Source organism: Natrix helvetica, assembly GCF_964273705.1.
Source record: "Natrix helvetica genome assembly, chromosome: 4".
Taxonomy (NCBI): Eukaryota; Metazoa; Chordata; class Lepidosauria; order Squamata; family Natricidae; genus Natrix; species Natrix helvetica.
In genome coordinates, this window is record NC_138550.1 from 128,834,660 (window position 1) to 128,854,484 (window position 19,825).

At 36.2% G+C, this 19,825-nt stretch overlaps 2 protein-coding genes across 3 annotated transcripts in view; one reads left to right on the forward strand and one right to left on the reverse strand.

Annotated features, from left to right (window-relative positions):
• Nucleotides 1-10,053, forward strand: part of XKR4 (XK related 4) — a 100,720-nt gene extending 90,667 nt beyond the window's left edge. Inside the window, exon 3 of the mRNA XM_081950548.1 lies at nt 1,777-10,053. Coding sequence (XP_081806674.1) covers nt 1,777-2,723 — 947 coding nt within the window. The 3' untranslated portion in view covers nt 2,724-10,053. The remainder of the gene's footprint in view (nt 1-1,776) is intronic.
• Nucleotides 10,054-12,710: 2,657 nt separating this feature from the next.
• The window catches only part of LOC309390916 (DGAT1/2-independent enzyme synthesizing storage lipids-like), a 30,093-nt gene continuing 22,978 nt past the window's right edge, over nt 12,711-19,825 (reverse strand). For both annotated transcript variants that reach the window (XM_081950807.1, XM_081950808.1), the window contains exons 8-10: nt 19,072-19,135; nt 16,477-16,616; nt 12,711-14,826 (exon numbers count right to left, since the gene is read on the reverse strand). In XM_081950807.1, coding sequence (XP_081806933.1) covers nt 14,719-14,826; nt 16,477-16,616; nt 19,072-19,135 — 312 coding nt within the window. In that variant the 3' untranslated portion in view covers nt 12,711-14,718. The remainder of the gene's footprint in view (nt 14,827-16,476; nt 16,617-19,071; nt 19,136-19,825) is intronic.

Sequence of the window (19,825 nt, forward strand, 5' to 3'; positions counted from 1 at the left end):
GCCATAAAATTAATCCAAAAGGAATTAATCTTTTCCTTGAAGTGAGATTGGTTTGGTCTGGGATCAGTGCTGGGATTCAACCAGTTTGCTTAGTTGTTGTTTAGTTTCTGAGCAGTTTGGTGATCTAGTTGTGGAATCAATCATTAGGAGAGAGAACCAGTTGTTAAATTATTTGAATCCCACCACTGTCTGGGATATAATTTTAGCTTTTATGTACTGCATTTTCAGGAAAAATTGTAACAGTTTCAGAGATGATGCATAATGATGGTCAAAACTAAAAACTTAAGTTCTATGAAAAGAGACGGAAGGATTTTATGTTTTAGCCTTGAGAAAAGCTCACTGGGGGTGTTAGAATGATGCTTTCTTCAAATACCTGAAAAGACACTGCAAGAAGAAAGATAAGATCTGTTCTTACACATTGCAGAATATGAAATAATGCTTATAGGAAGGCAGATTTTGACTGAATATTAGAAAAAGCAACAGTAGGAATAGTAGAATCACCAATCCTGAAAAGTGGCAAATATTAAACAGCCATTTATTGGGATGTTCACTTTTAATTCCTGCACTAAGCAGGGAGTTGGACTAAGATAAAAGTAAAGGCACATGTGTGCTAGTTGTTTCCGGATCTAGGAGCGATGATCATTTCCGTTTCTAAGCTGAAGAGCCGCTGCTGTCCGAAGACGTCTCCGCAGTCATATGGCTGGTGTGACTAATTACCAAAGGCGCACAGAGCACTGTTACCTTTCCACCAAAGTTGTCCCTATTTTTCAACTTGCATTTTTTACCTGCTTTCGACCTGCTAGGTTGGCAGAAGTTAGGACAAGTAACGGGAACTCACCCTGTTACGCAGCATATGGGATTCGAACCGATGAACTCCCGACCTTCTGATCAACAAGCTCAGAGTCTTAGCCACTGAGCCACCGCATCCCTTTTTCCAAATGTTTATTCTGTGTTCAATATATTTTTAGTATATACATATATCAGTCTGTTATTATTTTCATTTTCTAAATCTTAACCAAATATTAAGTATATTGTCCACAATTGCTAGGACATTGGATTTGAATTTATAAGATAAAGCAGTATTCACTTGCAGAAGTAGGCATTTCTTATTAAAAACAAACCTGAATCTGTTTCATCTCACAAATGAGGAATGTGGATTGAATCTAATAACACCATCATAATAAGGTAGGCCATCAAAACTGAGAATTTAGCTAAATTTATGCCCATGCTGAAATAATAATGTTTCAAACAAATGTTCGCCTTAATCTTTAGTTGTTTTTCCATAAAATGTCCTAGTTCTCCCATCTCTTCATCTGTTGAAGAGTAGTGCATCTTTAATTGAATTATGAGTCTTTGGGGATTGAGGTGTGTGTGTGTGTGTGTGTATGTGTGTGTGTGTGTTTCTCAAGTTGTTATATAATATTGTTGTCTTATCTTATTGCTGATACACTGATACAGTTTCTGCCTGTAGGATAATTTTTGTCTTATCAGTTTTAATGAATTCATTACGGTTATGTTTGTTAAATAAACATTTTCAGTAGTAAAAAGTTCCCCTGCATCTTTAGATGCCTGATACGAAATGTCATTTATCAGATTGCAATCTTCCAGCATAATTCTTTGTTTGATGGGTCCGCTGGAAGAAAACATACACTGGATTGCACATAATGTGCGCCTTTCTAGAAAAAGTGTAATGAGATTATACATGTTTTTTTTTTCAAAAGTGCCCATCTTTATTAATGACATGTCCTGTATTTATTGCCTTTCCTTTTTCTGTAGGCCTTACTGCAGCAGCATCTCTAGTATCTTTGGCATGGGCACTGGCTTCATATCAAAAAGCTCTTCGTGACTCCCGGGATGACAAGAAACGTATCAGCTACATGGCTGTAATTATTCAATTCTGTTGGCATTTTTTCACAATCGCAGCCAGGGTGATTACTTTTGCCCTCTTTGCCTCCGTTTTTCAACTATACTTTGGGATCTTCATAGTCCTTCATTGGTGTATCATGACTTTCTGGATTGTCCATTGTGAAACAGAATTCTGCATTACAAAATGGGAAGAGATTGTGTTTGACATGGTTGTTGGAATAATTTATATCTTTAGTTGGTTCAACGTCAAGGAGGGAAGGACACGTTGTAGGCTTTTCATTTACTATTTTGTGATCCTTTTGGAAAATACCGCCTTGAGTGCGCTTTGGTATCTGTACAAGGCTCCGATGATTTCTGATGCATTTGCCATACCGGCACTATGTGTGGTGTTCAGCAGCTTTTTAACTGGCATTGTTTTTATGCTGATGTACTATGCCTTCTTTCATCCTAATGGACCACGATTTGGGCAATCACCAAGCTGTGCTTGTGAGGATACTGTAGCTGCCTTCACGCTTCCTGCTGAAGTAGCATCAAGTACTTTAAGGTCTATTTCTAATAATCGGAGTGTCACAAGTGACCGGGATCAGAAATTTGCTGAAAGAGATGGGTGTGTACCTGTCTTTCAAGTGAGACCAACTGCACCTTCCACCCCTTCATCCCGACCACCAAGGATTGAAGAATCTGTCATTAAAATTGATTTGTTCAGGAATAGGTATCCAGCATGGGAAAGACATGTATTGGACAGGAGCCTCAGAAAGGCCATTTTAGCTTTTGAATGTTCTCCTGCTCCCCCACGACTACAGTATAAAGATGACGCCCTTATACAGGAGCGATTGGAATATGAAACAACACTATAAATGCAGTGAATAAAGAAAACTCAGTGCAACGGCTATGATGCATCCAAATAAAAGGGTAATAATAGGGCCGTGGCAATAACCTAATTTCATTCTACAGCAGATCAGGAAGCTATAGCAGTGTCCTTAGTCTGACTACCATCATGATTATCATTTGATCCACTGTACCGCAGTCTATCTCAGTAAGCCTAAAAGAAGCAGCATTCAAAAACCTCAAAAGCATCATTATTTTTGACTGAGAAATAAACTGACTTCGATTATTCTGATTTTAAAGTGCATTATACGGAATTTAAAAATAAGGCAGGAAGGGTTGAATGAGTGACATCCAACACACTAGTGAGTGGGGTTTTCTTTTCTTTTCTTTTCCTTTTTAAATAAATCCCTACATATATTTTTAAGCTTAGTATGTTTCCATACTTATTTACGAAACAAAACAGCAGTTTAGAAAAAATTGTCAGAACTAAATTCATACAAAGGCGATGTTACTGTTATATGAATTCTAGTTTCTATAAAAGAAATTAATATAATTCTCTTGCATAGGTAAATCATGAAACATTTTCAAATGAGTGACATTGAACAAGGCATTAATAATTTTTCTCTACAATTTATAATCAAAGAAACTATTCATTTTTATTTTATTAATTTTTCCCCTTTTTTTAAACAAAACCAATATTTTATGTACAACTTCAGGGTACTTTTTAACAGTAATTCTATGCAGATGATTCCCTCTTCCCTCCTCAAGTTTCAAAAAGAATTGACAGTTTAAATGATTATTAAAAATGTAAATTAAATGATAATCATGATTAAATTTCAATTGCAAAGACAAAAATAAAAGAAAAGGGAGAAAGAAAGATGGGAAAATACCAAAAAGGTATATATCCCATATCCTGTGAAGATTACACTCAGAAGAGCAGCAAAAGAGAATAGGTGTTTTAATCTACTACATATGAATAAAGCATCACAGAATGCTATAACCTTTTCGTGCCAAATAGTGTATAATTACAAAGTTAATATAATATTATAATTTGAAGAAGAGATAATGTGTGACATGTCCTAAAGAAGTTGGAAAGAATACATTGTACTTTCCACAATTACAGTTAATTGTGTTTAAGCAAAAAATATTCCCTGGTTTGTAAGCATATAAACTACAGTATATACTTTATAAATACTGTAATCAACAGTAATCTATTTTATGCACAATATTTTCTTGAAGGGGATAAAACTTGTTTCATTGTACTTGGACATAATATAACATTGTGTTTCAGTTTCACAAAATTGTGTTTCAGTGAGCCTTGGATTTAATACTACCCTACATCTTGTCATCTGACACCTTATCTAATGAGATCAAAAATATCCATTTCTATTCTAGATGAAGTGCCAATTTGAGTTGCTATGTGAAGGTTAGTTAAAACAAATGATTTTCATGTGTAGCTTAATGTTTTTCCAACTACTCATATTTCTGATTAATAGCATGAAACTTTGATTAGCTAGACAAGGAGTGTCAAATTTTCATCACGTTTTCATCGTGTGATGTATCGCAATTTTCCTCTTTGCTAAAACGGGTGGGGGTGGCCAGCATGTGATGCATCCAGCCCGTGGGCCGCAAGTTTGACACCCCTGGAACAAAATAAAATTAATCTAAATTTCATTTTTAGGTATAATTTTTGTTCTTAAACAAGTTAAAAGTCAGCACAAGTTAATAAAAAGTAAGGAAGAAAATAGAAAAAACAAAAGCAAAGAAAAGCAAAAGAGGCATGAAAAATGCACCCCAAAATAATCTAAAATTTCAGTATTCCCTTTACAGCTCCATCAAAAGAAGAAGGGAAATACATAAATCCAAAGTTTACTGTGGCTCACTTTTGTACAGCTAAACTACACTTTAGCCTTATATCCAAACCAGCTAACTGTCAAAAATTAGTTTTTCAAATAGGTATCTGGGCATGATTCCAAGAAGTATCTTTTCTTACGTTAAAAGTATCCTTGATGGTGCTTTTGGTTGCATTAAAGGTGCAAGTCAAAATTTGATAGTATTTTTTTTAACGAAAATTGGTGCAAACTGGAATAACTCATGGATTATGTCAATATTTTTGTAAAGCAAAAACTCAGTACAAAAGTTGTTACTTTTTATAGGCAGAATCTTTTCACCTCTAACTCATTCTCTTTATTATCTTAGTTTTAAAATTAGTCCATATTATATCTGCTAGTCCTTTGTAAATTAATATAACTGCTTAGTCTTGATGCTATATTAGTTTGTTTCACAATATCATGCAATATGAAAATGTCCATTGCTACCTTTCAAAACAGTGAAAACTTCAGATGAGTGCTTCAGATTTAGTGCAGTGGGTGCTTCATAAGGAATTCTGATGAACTCTAAACTATGAAATCAGCATTTTCCAATCCAGAATTCTCCAATGTTCTTGGGAACACAATTTGCAGAATATGAAGCCACAGCATTGGAGAATTGTAGGTTGGAAAAAGCCAATTTGTAATTAGATTTAGCCTGAAATTTTGCAGATTCTTAGTGAGATTATAGTTTGCTTGTTTATACTTCAGTTAATCTCCAGATAATGACAAACTGTATTTTCATACTGAACAAAAGCAGGATGCTTATTTCTCATTGTTTTTTTTTAATAGTAAATAATATGAATATTTTTTGGAATTTGTGAGGACTACCATGTCTTAAGATTGAACTAATGGGTCCTGCATATATTTGCATGTTTTAGTAATAGCTATATTATGAGAGACAATTTATCAGTTCAGAGATATAATTCATTAGTATGTTATTTTTTCACTATGGTGATTTGGACAATTTTCAGAAATCCATGAAGACAATCTCTTTCTTCTCTTCTTTAGCTAAGAAGGAGCCTTTATATTCACGGAATGGCCCTTCTTGATGTACCACAATGTTTAATTATTTCTGTCTTGATACGGCTGGAGTTGCATTCATGGTTTTTTGCTTCTAATATATATAATTCTATTGTAATACTTTATAAGGTCCACAATACAGTTCCATGACATACTCTTCTCTCTTGAAAACAGGATTCAGTTTTTCTGCTTCAGTGTTATGATTATGTATAATTATTTTACCTGATGTCCTTGAATATATTTCATTGGTGTAATTTTACAGAAATAATGATGTTATTTTACGATATTCATGTTTCCCATTTTATTTCAAGGGAACCAATGGCAATATAAACTTTTACAAAACTAATGCTGGTGCATTATAGACAACCATTTAACATATAAGGCTCAGCCAATGCCATCCTGCTACCTACACCTTCTTTTCCATTGATGAGTAAGAAAAGAAAAATGACTGAATCCTTTCTCATTACCTATCCTTAGATGCAAAAAGTGAAACTTTTAATTAACATACAATTTGTTACAGCTTTTTTTCCATTCCCAAAGAGGACTAAACGTTGGGCTAGTGAATTTTAAAGAGGCAAAATGAGTACTTGCTTCCACCCCTTCCTCCAAGAAGGCTCATTTTGCATCCTGGCCTAACCCACTTTTGGAGAGTAGTTCTCAATAGCTATGTAAACACCAGACAGACCCACAAGTCAAAGGATGTTGCACATCTCTAATATGCCTTCCTAGGCTGCCGCCATGTTGACATACAGTGGTTCTGTTTGTACAACCTATTTAACTAGATTGGGACAGGGTCTGAACATTTTGCATGGAGACAACCTTGGGATACTTTTTTGTTCTGACAATGCTAGAATGGTTTGGGGCTAAGTTAACGTTTGCTAATCATATGAAAAGTATAAGGTGATGAATAGAAATGTAACCCTTTCTTTCTGTCTTAGAAAGGCAATCATTTAATGGTATTATCTAATTAGAGCTTCAGAAAAACATCATCTTTTCATTCATTCTACTATTCATATTTGGTAGGGTAAGTACACAAAATGGCAAGTTGTCTAAATTTCCCCTCAAATGCATCAGCAATAGTTGTGATCTCACTTCACCAATTATTTTTGTTTCGGTTATTTTTCAATCTCAACTATTTTTTTTTTAAAAAAATTAAATTAAATTAAAAGCTTCTTACTATGTTTGCAAAAGATAGGAAGCCAGACATTATTTGACCAGGAAATTTGTATTACTTAGTATAACAAGTTGTACAATTGTACAGTTTCTAACAGACAAATGACTGCAGCAATGCGGTTTGGCTCAAATATTTGATTTTGTGAGAAATGCTCCCTCCAAATCAAGCCAGTTCAAGTTTGCTTCCTCAGCCCCATTTCTTGTCTTTAACACATCTACCTCTGGCTCCATTGACACAGTAAAAACCTCACTCCTAGTCTTGATGGTAGCATTATTGCCTGAAATACTTCGATAAAGATAGTTGCATTATCTGCGCTGCCATCTTCAGAAATGCTGCTCTTTTCCATCTTTGGTTGCTATGTGAGAGGGTAGCAGACAGTAGCGAACCTTTAACATCTTTACATACAGTACACGGAGGCCCAACAAACCACATTTTCTCTCCAACAGTGATGGTGACCTCTGTTTCCAGGATTTCCACAGCAGGTTTCCAGAGTATGTAAAAATTGTAACTTTTTTGTCATTTACCATAGACTGCAGTTTTCCATGAAGTTGCTTAGACATTAGTTCTCCTTACCACAAGCTTCTAGTTAAAACACAATAAGAATCATAACCTAGTTGTATTTTCTTCATGGGCTCAGCTATTGTGACAATAAAACTGAAGGGCTAGAGGTTCCTAAAGCAAAAGTAGTCTATAGGTTTAATGAAAAACAAAACAAAACAAATGAATGATAAACATTGTATGACTGCTTCCATTACCTTCCTGGATCCTGTAATACAAATAGTCTCACTATTAGCATACACATTCTTTGCATGGCCACGCTGATAGAGCTGCTTTCAGCAGGTAGAAGAAGCTATGATTTTGCAGTGTGAACGTGTAAGGACAGCATCTTTGCTACTCAGAATTGATGGCATGCATGGCACTGGTGTTGCTTTTTAATGGCTTATATATGTTGGCATTCCTAACAGTCAAGGGCTAATATGAGAGGAGACATAGCAGAATCCTCGAAGACAAGAGCTGAAGCTGATCACCAGCAAGCCCAGAATATAGAATGGAAGAAATTAAGGGAAATTCAGTAAGATGGAAAATGAACTGAAAGTGAACGGGGGCCTTGGGTTTTTTTGTTTGTTTGTTTCAACAGGAAAAACTGAATCCATTTTTTTCTGAAAGGAAAAAAAAAAACCTTTATCCTCCCTGCGTAGTGCTCCCCTTATTTGTCCTAGTGGTTTTATTGAGTGAAATGGATAGAAAAAATTCAAAATACCTTTGAAACAGTCTGTTCCACATCTAAAGATTAATATTTATGTCTATTACATACACATTTTATTCTGGAAAATGTGTGGGAATTTCTGCCAAAGCTCTACTAAATGGGCATTATCTTGTAATTGCTGGTACAAATAGAAGTATCATTTTGATATGTTACCACTATTCTATTACTGTGTTTTTGTTACCTTATATTGAAATGTCTGATGTGATGCCTTCCATATACATTGGATTTCAGCCTCAAGAATTTCAGTCTATATGGTCACTGTTCCCATTAGCTGTGAATTCTGTAACCAAGATGGAACCTGAAAGGGCATAAGGCATTTTGCTGTTATAAAATATCTGTAAAAACATCTGTATGGACCACAACATCTTTGTACTGAAAATCAGGTTGTTCTTTTTCCATTTTTGTTTCTTGGAGAAAGATATTCTATATTGGTATGGAATGATTCTGATATAAAGACTACACTATAATAAAGGTTTGCATCATCTAAGAAACATGAAAAATTGACAAGACCCAGATGGGATCTTAAAAACATTTGAGATGCAGAAAACAGATGGGTCTTAAAATATTAATTTTGCTTATTTGTGAAATTCTAATAATGCAAAGCCATTTTATTGTTGATCAACTACATTTCCAAGAGTTGAAAACTTATACCACTATTTGTCTGACTATGTTTAAAATCTGTTGATGTTTTTTTTACAGTAGGCTACCTCAGCAAGCTTTAATTTTTCATGCTTTTTGCAATTTACAATATTTGGAGAACAAAAAATATTTTTTTCAAAATTATACCAATTAGTATTTAGAAAGAATAATCTGGGGGAGGGAAAAGACTCGCCCTAGATCATTAAGGAATATGGAACACACTTCCTCATCGTGAAGCATTTATGATGATGTTTTCAGGCAGACCGGTTTCTGTTTTTATTTTATATCTTTTGTAAAGAAAAAAAAATACTGGTTGCATCTAATTGCTGGGTCTGAAGTGGAAACTTGAGCAAAGTTCAAAATCATATCAACCTTCATCCACTTGGTGGCAGAAGCATACAGCTTTTCTCCCTTTAAAAAAAAAAAACAGGAATATGCTGGAATCAGAACTCACTTTGTCCTCAAATCTGGATTACTAGATTTTGATGTTCGGCTCAGTATACATATAGCTGATTTAGGAGTGTGAGCCTATGACACGCAGTTCAAATATCAAGGAACCAACCCATATAAGCTGCTTGTATATGCTTACTTTGTCTTAAGAGTTGTATTTTTCCTATTTATAAATTAAGGGTTTCCCCACACTTTGTTTATCCTGTATCAGTAATCTACTTATAAGAAATACCAGAAAAAAAGTAATGAAAAGTTACCCTTTGCAGACTAGAAAATGGCCAATAATTTCTCAGCTCCTGTTGTAAACTGTTGCATTTTTAAGCAGATTGTGCTAATTGTAACTGTGCTTTTACTCAATAGTTACCATTCTCAGATCATCTTTATGTTTATGGGAACCATGTAGATAAATTTCTCTCAAGCACAGTGGCTTGAGTTGAATGATATTCATGACAAGTTATTGTGCTATGACCTGTAAACATTGTACAAATGTACTTGGTATTTCGTTTGAAATGAAGACTCAAATAGATAATGGAACAGAAATCCTTCCTGTAAATACCTATATTCAGACTCCATGTATACAAACATTCCTTTTGAGTCCTGATTGTGAAGAGTGTCTTGATTGGCTAGAGACCACTGCCTTGCACTGACAGTGGTTAAATGTGCTATAGTAAAGAACACAGTGTGTGAAGTATTTGGTGTACTACAGTACCATAGTTCTTTTGGTCTGTTAAGTAAGTTACAATTTGTGATGAAATGAAATTCAAAGTAGTGCTTCATACTTAAACATTTCTTTGAATACAACTTGGTTTTTCTTGTAAAACTTTAAAAGAAAACTTGAAAAATTTTATATATTTGGATTTTGTAGATTTTTTTTTATTTTATTGCAACAAGAAGTACCAAATCATTAAATAAAGTACACTGTGGTCATTTTACTGACACTGTGGAGTCTTTTTAGCACAATGTTGGCCCTGCCCAAAGCTGGGTGCTTCATTTCATCTGGTGCGAGTTAACCAATAAACACAAAGGTGGATGGGAACATATAAAAATGTTTATTTCTGTCCGGAGGTAAAGGTCAGCTTTGGGGTTAAAGTCTCAAAACAAGCATTCCCTATGTCTCCTCACAACATTTACTTATACATCTTAAAGATTGCATCAGCAGCTTCGATTAATGAATACATTTTCCTCACCAAACACTTTGTTCTGACCCAGGCTTCCTTAGAAAGCAAGAAGCAAAATCTTGGTCCCGACAAAACCTCTTTTATTTACACGACTCTGAATTCCTTTCATTCATAGTCAGCAAGGCATTAGCAAACAGTCTTTCAGAAAAAAATTTTTTATCCACATGCACCTTATCTGGTTTAGAGCGCTGCCAGATACCTAGTTTCCAAACACAGGGCAAAGCAAAACTTGGCACCGAGTCTCTTATAATCAGAAACAGAATTTTCTGGACTGAATGAACGAATTGTTTCCTGCAAAAGCCCACTCCCCATGCATTCCTCTGGGAGGGGCGAATCACCTCCAAGGTGTGGCTTTACTCTTAAGTCGACCCTGCTTTCTTAGTTGTTCTTGTCTTCTGCCTGCTCTGCGCATGCGCACACTGGGAACAGGATTCAGCTGTTCTGCCTCACTGCTGTCTAACTCCCTCTCTGCCTCTGACGCAGAGCCCATGTCTGAGCTTTCCTCAACCTCCAGGACTTTTCCCAACCTCACTATCCAACTCTGCTGCCAGCTCGGCTGGCCCCGGCGGGCCATAACATACTTTTGGTGAGCAGCTTTTCCTAGCTCCTAGGGGGACAACTAGGTAACACTTTTCTTTCTAGGAACTTCCAACAGCTTTTTGTGGTGCCTCATTTTAATTAAATATGCAGTAATAAGTATGGTATATGTATTTCATAACCAAGGACCTGTATATGACTGCAATATTTACAGTACTGTGCATATTGTAAGTAGCTGTTTTGATCCTTAGGTCATTCCACACTAGGGCCGTCCTCATAGCATTGTTCCCCTTGGGGTCCATGAGACTCTTCCAAGCAAAGTTCTGGCTGCAGGCTTTGGAGCCTTCATTTTTTATTGGCTTTAGGGCCAATTTTTTGCCAAAGGAATTCTTCAAAATAAAGACATCTTTCCCATTGTTACAATCTGTTTTAAAAAAATTTTAAAAAATGGGTAAGAAAGTATGGCAGACTTAATTGCGCCATGAGCTACCATTTGGCAATTCCACTTCTAAGCTGTAACATTCCAATAACATACATTTTATTGTTATTTTGTTGGCGTTGAGATACATTGTTCCTTGAGGTGTCAGTGTGCCGAAGCTGTGCTTACATTTACATCACAGTCATGAGAGAGACTAAACTAATAAAGGATGCTGCTTGGTCTTATGTTCATGACAAAATAATAAAATAATGTTCTTGGAAGGTTTGTAGCAAGGTTTAGTCTAAACCTACTGTTCCCATTTATTCATGTGTCACATGGAAACAAGGTAGAGAGGGTTTTATAAAGACTTCTGTGCTATTCGTTCTTTTTGGTCTTATTTATCTAGAAATTCACGATACAAAGCAAATGCAGATTACAAGGTAAAGCTTTACAGCCTCACACATTCACAGATCCCATCCAAAGTATACCAGTCTAGGCTAGAATCAAAGTGAGAAGCCCCCTGTGCATGGTACTTTTTTCTGTGTGATGACACTGATATATTTTCCATCACTTTTGTAAGTTCTGGCAAGGTTTAGCTAGTCCTGGTTTCCACTGAAGTATCTTTGCTGAAGTGTCCACTGGTTTAGCTAGTTTCCACTGAAGTATCTAACGATTAGAGCACTGAAGGAGCGATGTCTTCCAGAGCAGTGACGTGCGGTGAGGTTTATGGCTGGTGAGGCTGGTGACGTCATCAGGGAGGCGGGGAATGGGACCATGTGTGCTGGAGGCTGAGGCTGCCTCAGCCTCCTGCACACGTGGTCCCATTCCCCGCCTTCCTGAGTCAACATGAAGGGGACTGCAGAGCGCGCTCCTCCTGCACACGTCCCATTCCCCGCCTTCCTGAGTCCGCGGTCCCCTTCATGTTGACTCAGGAAGGCAGGGAATCGGACTACATGTGCCTTTTCCCTTTTCCCTTTTTTGTTCTCTTCATGATGAGAGCAGTGAGGCTCTGCCTCCCCTGACCACACGTCCCTGTTCCAGAGGCTATGAGGCAACTCTTTCAAAGTTTTATCAACACACACAAAAACTTCTCCTGGAACACAGACAGAGAGACAACTGGAAAAAGCTTTTAAAGCAGCCACTTGAAGTTTTCAGAAAATGTGACTTTTTAATGTCTTTACTTTTAGAAGTTATACCTCACTAAATCTAAAGCATCTACAAAACAACGCTTTTGAAGGCTCTCCAAGCCCTAGTATTTAATACTACTGAAAACATATAATTCTGTGCATTATTGTTTCTTTTTGTTTGTTTGTTTGTTTGTTTGTTTGTTTCATTTATCATCCATCTCCTTTCAAGTGACTCTTGCTTGCCTCCATTTGATTGTTTTATCTATATGGTCTTTTTCTTCAATGAATATGGTATTCAAAAAACCCCACTAAGAACAATAGAATGCCCACAGTAATTAATTTAATTACTAATTTAATATGTAGGACATATTTTCTAATTACTTCAGTTTTATTCAATAGATATTTTACATCACGATATAGAAATAAAGAAAACTATGGAATAATGCAACTAAAATATCTTCGTAAAATATTCTTAAAAATAAAACATTTCCATATGTTATTATTTAAGTGATTTAAAAGCATTATTCAGAAAAATAATATCCAGCAGTAACTATAACCCTAGTTCTCAAGATATTTATGTCAAGTTTCTTATTTCACTCCTGGAAGTGCCTTAAAAACACTTTTTAATAATCCAAACATCATGAAGGAAAATAATGAAACAGCAAATGAAATTTAAAATGACTTAAAAGCATTACATTTTGCAACAACAGAACCAAAAAAATTAAAAACTTTTTAACAATTTAAATGAACAGAAATGTTCAGAAATTAAGCACATTAAAAAGATCTTTAAAAAGAGCTGTGTGATGATGTAGAAGTGAAGACACTTGCCTCCCGCTTGGAAGATTGAGAGTTTAAACCTAGACAGCAACAGATGTTTCTCTATCAGAGCTCAAAGAGAAAATATGTGCTGTGAAATCCATGTAGGCCAGAGATGGTATTCAGCCGGAAACCCGTAGCGGCAGCTGCAGGAGGCTCCGCCCACCCATCCCAATGTAATGCATTAGCACTGAGCATTCACAGAAGGCGGTGCCCATGCGCAGATGAGGCACTTGCGAGTGAAGCGAGTGCGTGCGCGCTCACATTTATGAACCAGTAGAGAAGGTAACCTCTGATGTAGGCATCAAGAAAGGGCATCTGGGCAGTAAATGCTCAGTTCCATTCAGTTGTCCCGATCCCATCCCAAAGCAAGTGATTACAGAGTCTAGGTATAACCTGAATTGCAACCATTTTTTCTCCTAAACTGAACGAACTGTAATAAAATTAGATTTCTTGTTGGGTCTAATACGGACACAAGGTTAAATGTTATTTCACGTTTTAACATTATTTAAAATTATAGTCAACTCATGGTTCCTTTTATGTACAATCCAGTTAATCCAATTTAAATACTTTTCATTAAAAAAAGGAATGAGCACCAACCTGATTTGATAGAGAAATTAGACAACCTCTACTACACTGGAGAATGCATGGAACAGAAAAGAAATGCAAATTTTAAGAAAAGTATCAAATTTAGTCCAAAATATTTAAAACTTACATACTAGAAATAAGCAATAAATACATTTCCCAAAAGCCTAAAATAATTTTTATATCTTATTCCAAATCAGGATTGTGCTTTTTAAACTATAATTTTATGTTTGTGAAAAACAGTTGTACTAATATTAAAAGATGCATAGGTAATCCACAGCTTACAACCATCCATTTAGTGAACTTCCAAAGTTACAACAGCACAGGAAAAAAAGCAACATATGACAGTTTTTCACACTTATGACAATGGTCACATGATCAAAATTTGGTTGCTTGGCTACTTGCACGAATTTATGATAGTTGCACCGTCCTGGGGTCATGTGATCACTACTATAACCTCCAGCCAGCTTCCAACAAGCAAAGTCAATGGGGGGTAAATGGATTCATTTAACGATCCTGTGATTTACTTAACAACTGCAGTGATTCACTTAAGACAGGGGTGTCCAAACTTGAGAACTTTAAGACTTGTGGACTTCAACTCCCAGAATTCCCCAGCCAGCCATGCTGGGAATTGAAGGCCACAAGTCTTAAAGTTCTCAAGTTTGGACACCCCCGACTTAAGAAATCTGGCAAAAAGGTCATAAAAGAGAGCAAAACTCACTTAACCAGTGCCTTCCTTAGCGATGGAATTTTGGGCACAATTGTTGTAAATCAAGGGTTACTTGTACTTTCCTGAACCATATATGTAACAATAGTTTTTAAACCCTACTTTTTAATAAAAGTATACATTTGAACAGCAAATTAAAAGTTGTTATAATAATTCTTCAATAATACATTATATTAAAATATCATTCAAAAACTTTTCACAATGATTTGCCGAAGCTATTCATTGTCCTGTTTCTCTGTTGTAACTCGTTCCATCAAAGCTCTCCACACATTTCCTGGTATTTTCTGATGTTTGTCTATTAAACACCGTAATGCATTCTTTGCCTGTGACAGGAGTGAGGTTGGAGAAATATAAGTTATTCATTTTTATTGCATTGTTCAATGGTAAATTTCATTTAAAATAAAAACAACAACAATGAATACATTTCAAACTACAATATAACATTAACCAGACATTCAATAATTTAACCCTGAAATTATCAAATCCACACAAATTCAAAGTATAGAGTTATGTGTGTGAAAATTAGTTTTCATACTACAATCTATTCTTTAAACACTACAAAATCAAATAATAAACAGAAGTAGATTTCAGCCACACTGATTCTGGGCTGCTCTGATTTTTTGTTTGTTAAAAAGGAATCTCTGCCCTCTGCTGAATGACAAGGCATTCTGAAACTCCAGCCTCCACTCAGTCTTTAGGATCAAACTGTTCTTAGAACATTAATTCTGTATTAAACCATATTGCTTGATTTAAAAAATCCCAAGTTATTAATCTATTAAAGGTAATCAGTTAATTTTAGATTTAATATAGTTTCATACTCTCTCCTATTTATTCACCGAAAAAAGTGTTCATGATCAAAGACAAACATTAACCTGGCAAAAAAAAAAAAATCAAATTGTAGATAGGATGGGACCTATCACTTCTAGTCCATTTGAAAGTTTTTTGGTGTTCTAAGACAAATGTGACTGGACACCTTAGGGACTAAGTCTTTTTCATAATGGTTCCAATATCACTGAATTTTCCCTAATCTAATGGTGTGTAATTCTCCACGTCACTTGTATTTTTTTTAAGTGTGCAAAAGTGTGCATATAAAATGATTAAAGAAAGAACCAACTTAGAACCAAGGACAAATTTCCTGATAGGGAGAACAAGTAATCTGTGGAATGACCTACGTTTAGAAATTATGTGTGTTCCATCATTGGAGGTTTTCAGAAAGAGACCAGACAGTCATTTGTTTAAAATGGTAAAGATTTTCTATTCAGAAGGAAATTGGACTAGAACTGTAAGTTCCTTTCCAATCCTATTATTATACGTTCTACGTTCTATAACATTTTGAATAGCATTTGACTGCTAAGTGTCACGATCGTGCTGTTCATAACTGATATTCTTTGGGCTCTAGAAAGATCTTTATGTTATATAAAGCATCTTAGAATACTTTTGGTTTTATATGACTGAACTATAAAATATACTATATTTTTGTTTTTTACTTTATAATGAACTCATTAATTTATATGTTACCTTCCAAAACAAAAATAATTCCAAACAGTTCAGCATCAATTCATAAAAAAACATTTAAACTCAGTACCTAAATATTTATACTAAAAAGAGATAGATATTAAGCATTTAAAAAACAACTGCATGTGGAAATTAAAAAACTGGAAAATACTGCTGCAACATAAATAGTGAATAAAACACAAGAATACCTTGTAATTGAGAACTTTATCTATAAAATAAATCAGTAGATATTGACAAAAATTCGCTAACCTTTCATTCAGCTTAATTTTCAACCGAATCTGTCTTTTTGGTACTGTTTTTCCCAATCAAGATTAGTGCATTTTGATTCACAATCTGAGTCACAAAAATTTTCTTTGAACATACATTGATATCATATATACTGAAAGTATCTCAGCAATTCATCCAGGAGTCTTTATTTTATCCCAATAAGTATTAATACTTTGAAAGGAAAATCTTACTTTTTTGGCTAGTTCTTCTGCTGTTATGTTTGGATCATACGGAATAGGATCTCCAAAATATGTCTGCAGTTTAACTGGAAAGTTTCCATACAAAGGATATATTGGCAAACGAAGATATTCATATATCCATCTTAATAATCCTGATTAATTGAAAAAAAGAGGGATTAACAGGATAGCAGGTAGTTATATATTTTTACTCACGTATTCATTTTAAAAAATCTGAGCAATAGTGATACACTAACAAATTTGTACAAAGTTGCTTCCTGACACAAATCTGAACACCTTAGAATTATCTGGAATTATTTGCCTGCTTCCAGTGTCATTTTCAGCTCTGCATTTGAAGATGTGTGGCAGCTTGGTAAAAATGTTAAAGAATAGACGCTAAACTAAAAGATACCAAGCTAAAAACTAGTGAAATGAGTGGCGATCAGAACAGAAGTGACTGCAATGAGAAGGAGTGCTTGCAATTAATTGTTATATTGGTGTGGAATGGTATGGAACAAGTTTGGAAGTGGTCTTCATGCAAGATATCATCCCTAGTTTAATCTAAAAGGACTGAAGCATGATACTAAACAAATAAGGAAGCGAAAGTGACAACTGAGGCTAAATAATGGATGAAGGTAAAGATGTGCCAGAGTTTTCTGGAAGTCAACTAATTCTTGAGTTACAAATGCAATAGAGCTTGCCAATTAGGGTAGAAGTCGGGATAAATGTTAAATTAACTGTCTCAAGTAATGATAAGTCACCTTTGCATCCTTAAATGGATGCACAGATTGTTAAGTAGAGAATGGTGTATGTCAGGATTGGAGGAGATTCTGGTAGGCCTAGGGCAGCTACGAGCCCATCTACTATGGATATCCTCAAGGCCTTCCCCAACCCCGAGATACCTCTTGGGGTTTCACATGTTCTTCCCCACCTTCATTGCTGTTACCTTTTACAATAAACCACTTTTGGAAGCTCCATAGAATTAGGGCAAGCTGTTCCTTTCTTTGGTATCTCTAGAACACATTGAGCTCAAAATTTTCTCCTAACTAGTACTCCTCTAATCTGCCTTTAGGTTCCAGCTAGGACTCTAAAGATCCTAACGGGGAAAAAATCCAAATACTCCATTTGCTGCACATGTTGGGCTCTAGCCTAAACTAAAAGGTATACAGATTTGAGAGCAGAGGTGGGGAGATTAGCTTTTGCACCTAATTTAAGGATGGGGCTTCAAAAATCACAGCAACGGGTTCGTTGCCCTGTTGCATGGCCTAAACTGCTTCCTGCACCATGGCGGGTGTGTGTGCATTTTTTGCCCTCTTCAGGCTCTGGAAGCTTTCCTTGAGCCTCTGGGTGTGTGAAAACTGCTTCCCCGGGGCTCCACAGGCCCTCCTGAGACCAGAAAGAGGCCCGTTTCCAGACTTCTAGAACCTCCGGTAGGCCCACAATACCCCCTCTCTGAGGCTCCGCATGGTTCCTGCACTTACCTGACAAGATGAATGGGCCACATGGAGACTCCTGGGAATGGTGGGAGGGGAGGGATGTGATGGGCATGGCCAGCCAGGGGAGGCATTTGGGGGTTTGCCAAACTGGGCAGAATCCTAGCTAGAGGATCACCTGAACCCATGTGAACCCCCAGCAACCCACCCCTGGGTGGGGAGAGGAAGAATGATCAAGAAGTCTTTGCCTCCCACCTTTTATTGTTATAATTATTGAAGAAATATGGCTTTCTGGGAGAGAGGGAGATGTTAAGCAAGGGAAAAGTTTTGAGAAGCTCATCCTGAAACTGTGCCTTAACATGCAGGGCTGGTTGCCAAAGGCTACCAAGAAACAGGAGAGGTTTAAAGTCCTCCCAATGGCCAACTGATCAGGGTAGAATGCTCCAAAAGCAGCTATTGCTCCCCAAAAGAATTGCTGGAGTGATGAAAATGGCAGCTGTTTCCAGAAGCTATAAGGAGCAAGCCCAAGGGTTGCAGAGTCCTCTCAAGGCAGGATGGAGGAGTGGGGGGAGAATGGGACGCTGCAGCATCCCCATAGTCAATTGTAAGAGCAAAGAGAAGAAAATACTAGAGCTCATAATGTCCCAGATTCTAGTCAAGAAACTTAACTACTATACTAATCTGGCTTTGTAATTGAGTTTTCAATGTTTTTTTCCCAACTGTAATCTCTCAAGGGAGAAATATCAAACCTCAAAAAAATGTTAAAAATTCTACATGCCCACACTGTAATGTAGTGCAGGTTAAGGAGATGAACTTAATTCATCTGAAGTACTTAAATTTAGGTCTGCCCTTCATGTAGTTTACTGGGCAACTTTGGATCGAGACAGATTCATATATTCCACAATACTATTAATCTGGAAATAAAAACAGAGAAAAGCCAGATACGTTGCTTTGAGCTGTGAGAGAAAGACAAAATATAAAAGAAAAAAACAATGGCTTCTTTTATAGAACATACCAATTGATTTATATATACTAGAATATGGTAATAAAAACCAGAACATTTTATTTAAATCATGTCCACCACTATAGGCAAAAAATGTAACCAAAACAAGCTCTAATCAGAACGGAACAAACCTAGATGACATAATACAAAATAGCCCAAACTGAAGTTGCTTACTTATTTGTCCTCCAACTATTCGAATATTTTCTCGAATATTCTGTGTGAATGTAGGAATGATGGGCTGAAAAAAAAATAGAGTGATGAAAAATAAACATTAAGAATTTACAGTATTTTTCTGAATTTACTTCTGTCAGGACTACCTGCTTTTTGTGGCCTGAAGAAGTACAGAATAGAATAGAATAACAAAGTTGGAAGGGACCTTGGAGGTCTTCTAGTCCAACCACCTGCTTAGGCAGGAAACCCTACTCCACTTTAGACAAATGGCTATCCAACATCTTCTTAAAAACGTCCAGTATTCACAACTTCTGGAGGCAAGTTGTTCCACTGATTAATTGTTCTAACGCTCAGAAAATTTCTCCGTAGTTCTAAGTTGCATACTAATTAGAAGAAATATAACAGAAGCCCTACATAGACAGAGGTGATATTCAGCAGGTTCTGACCGGTTCTGGAGAACCGGTAGCAGAAATTTTGAGTAGTTTGGAGAACCGGCAAATACCACCTCTGTATGGTCCCACCCCCATATATTCTCTGGCTCCTGAGTCCCAGCTGATTGGGAGGAAATGGGGATTTTGCAGTAACTTTCCCCTGGAGTAGGGAGGGAATGGAGATTTTACAGTAAACTTCCCTGCCATGCCCACCAAGCCATGCCATGCCCAGTAAATCACACTCACAGAACCGGTAGTAAAAAAAATTGAATCCCACCAACTGTACATAGAGTTTATTAGAATAATGTAAATGTGGGAGTACATGT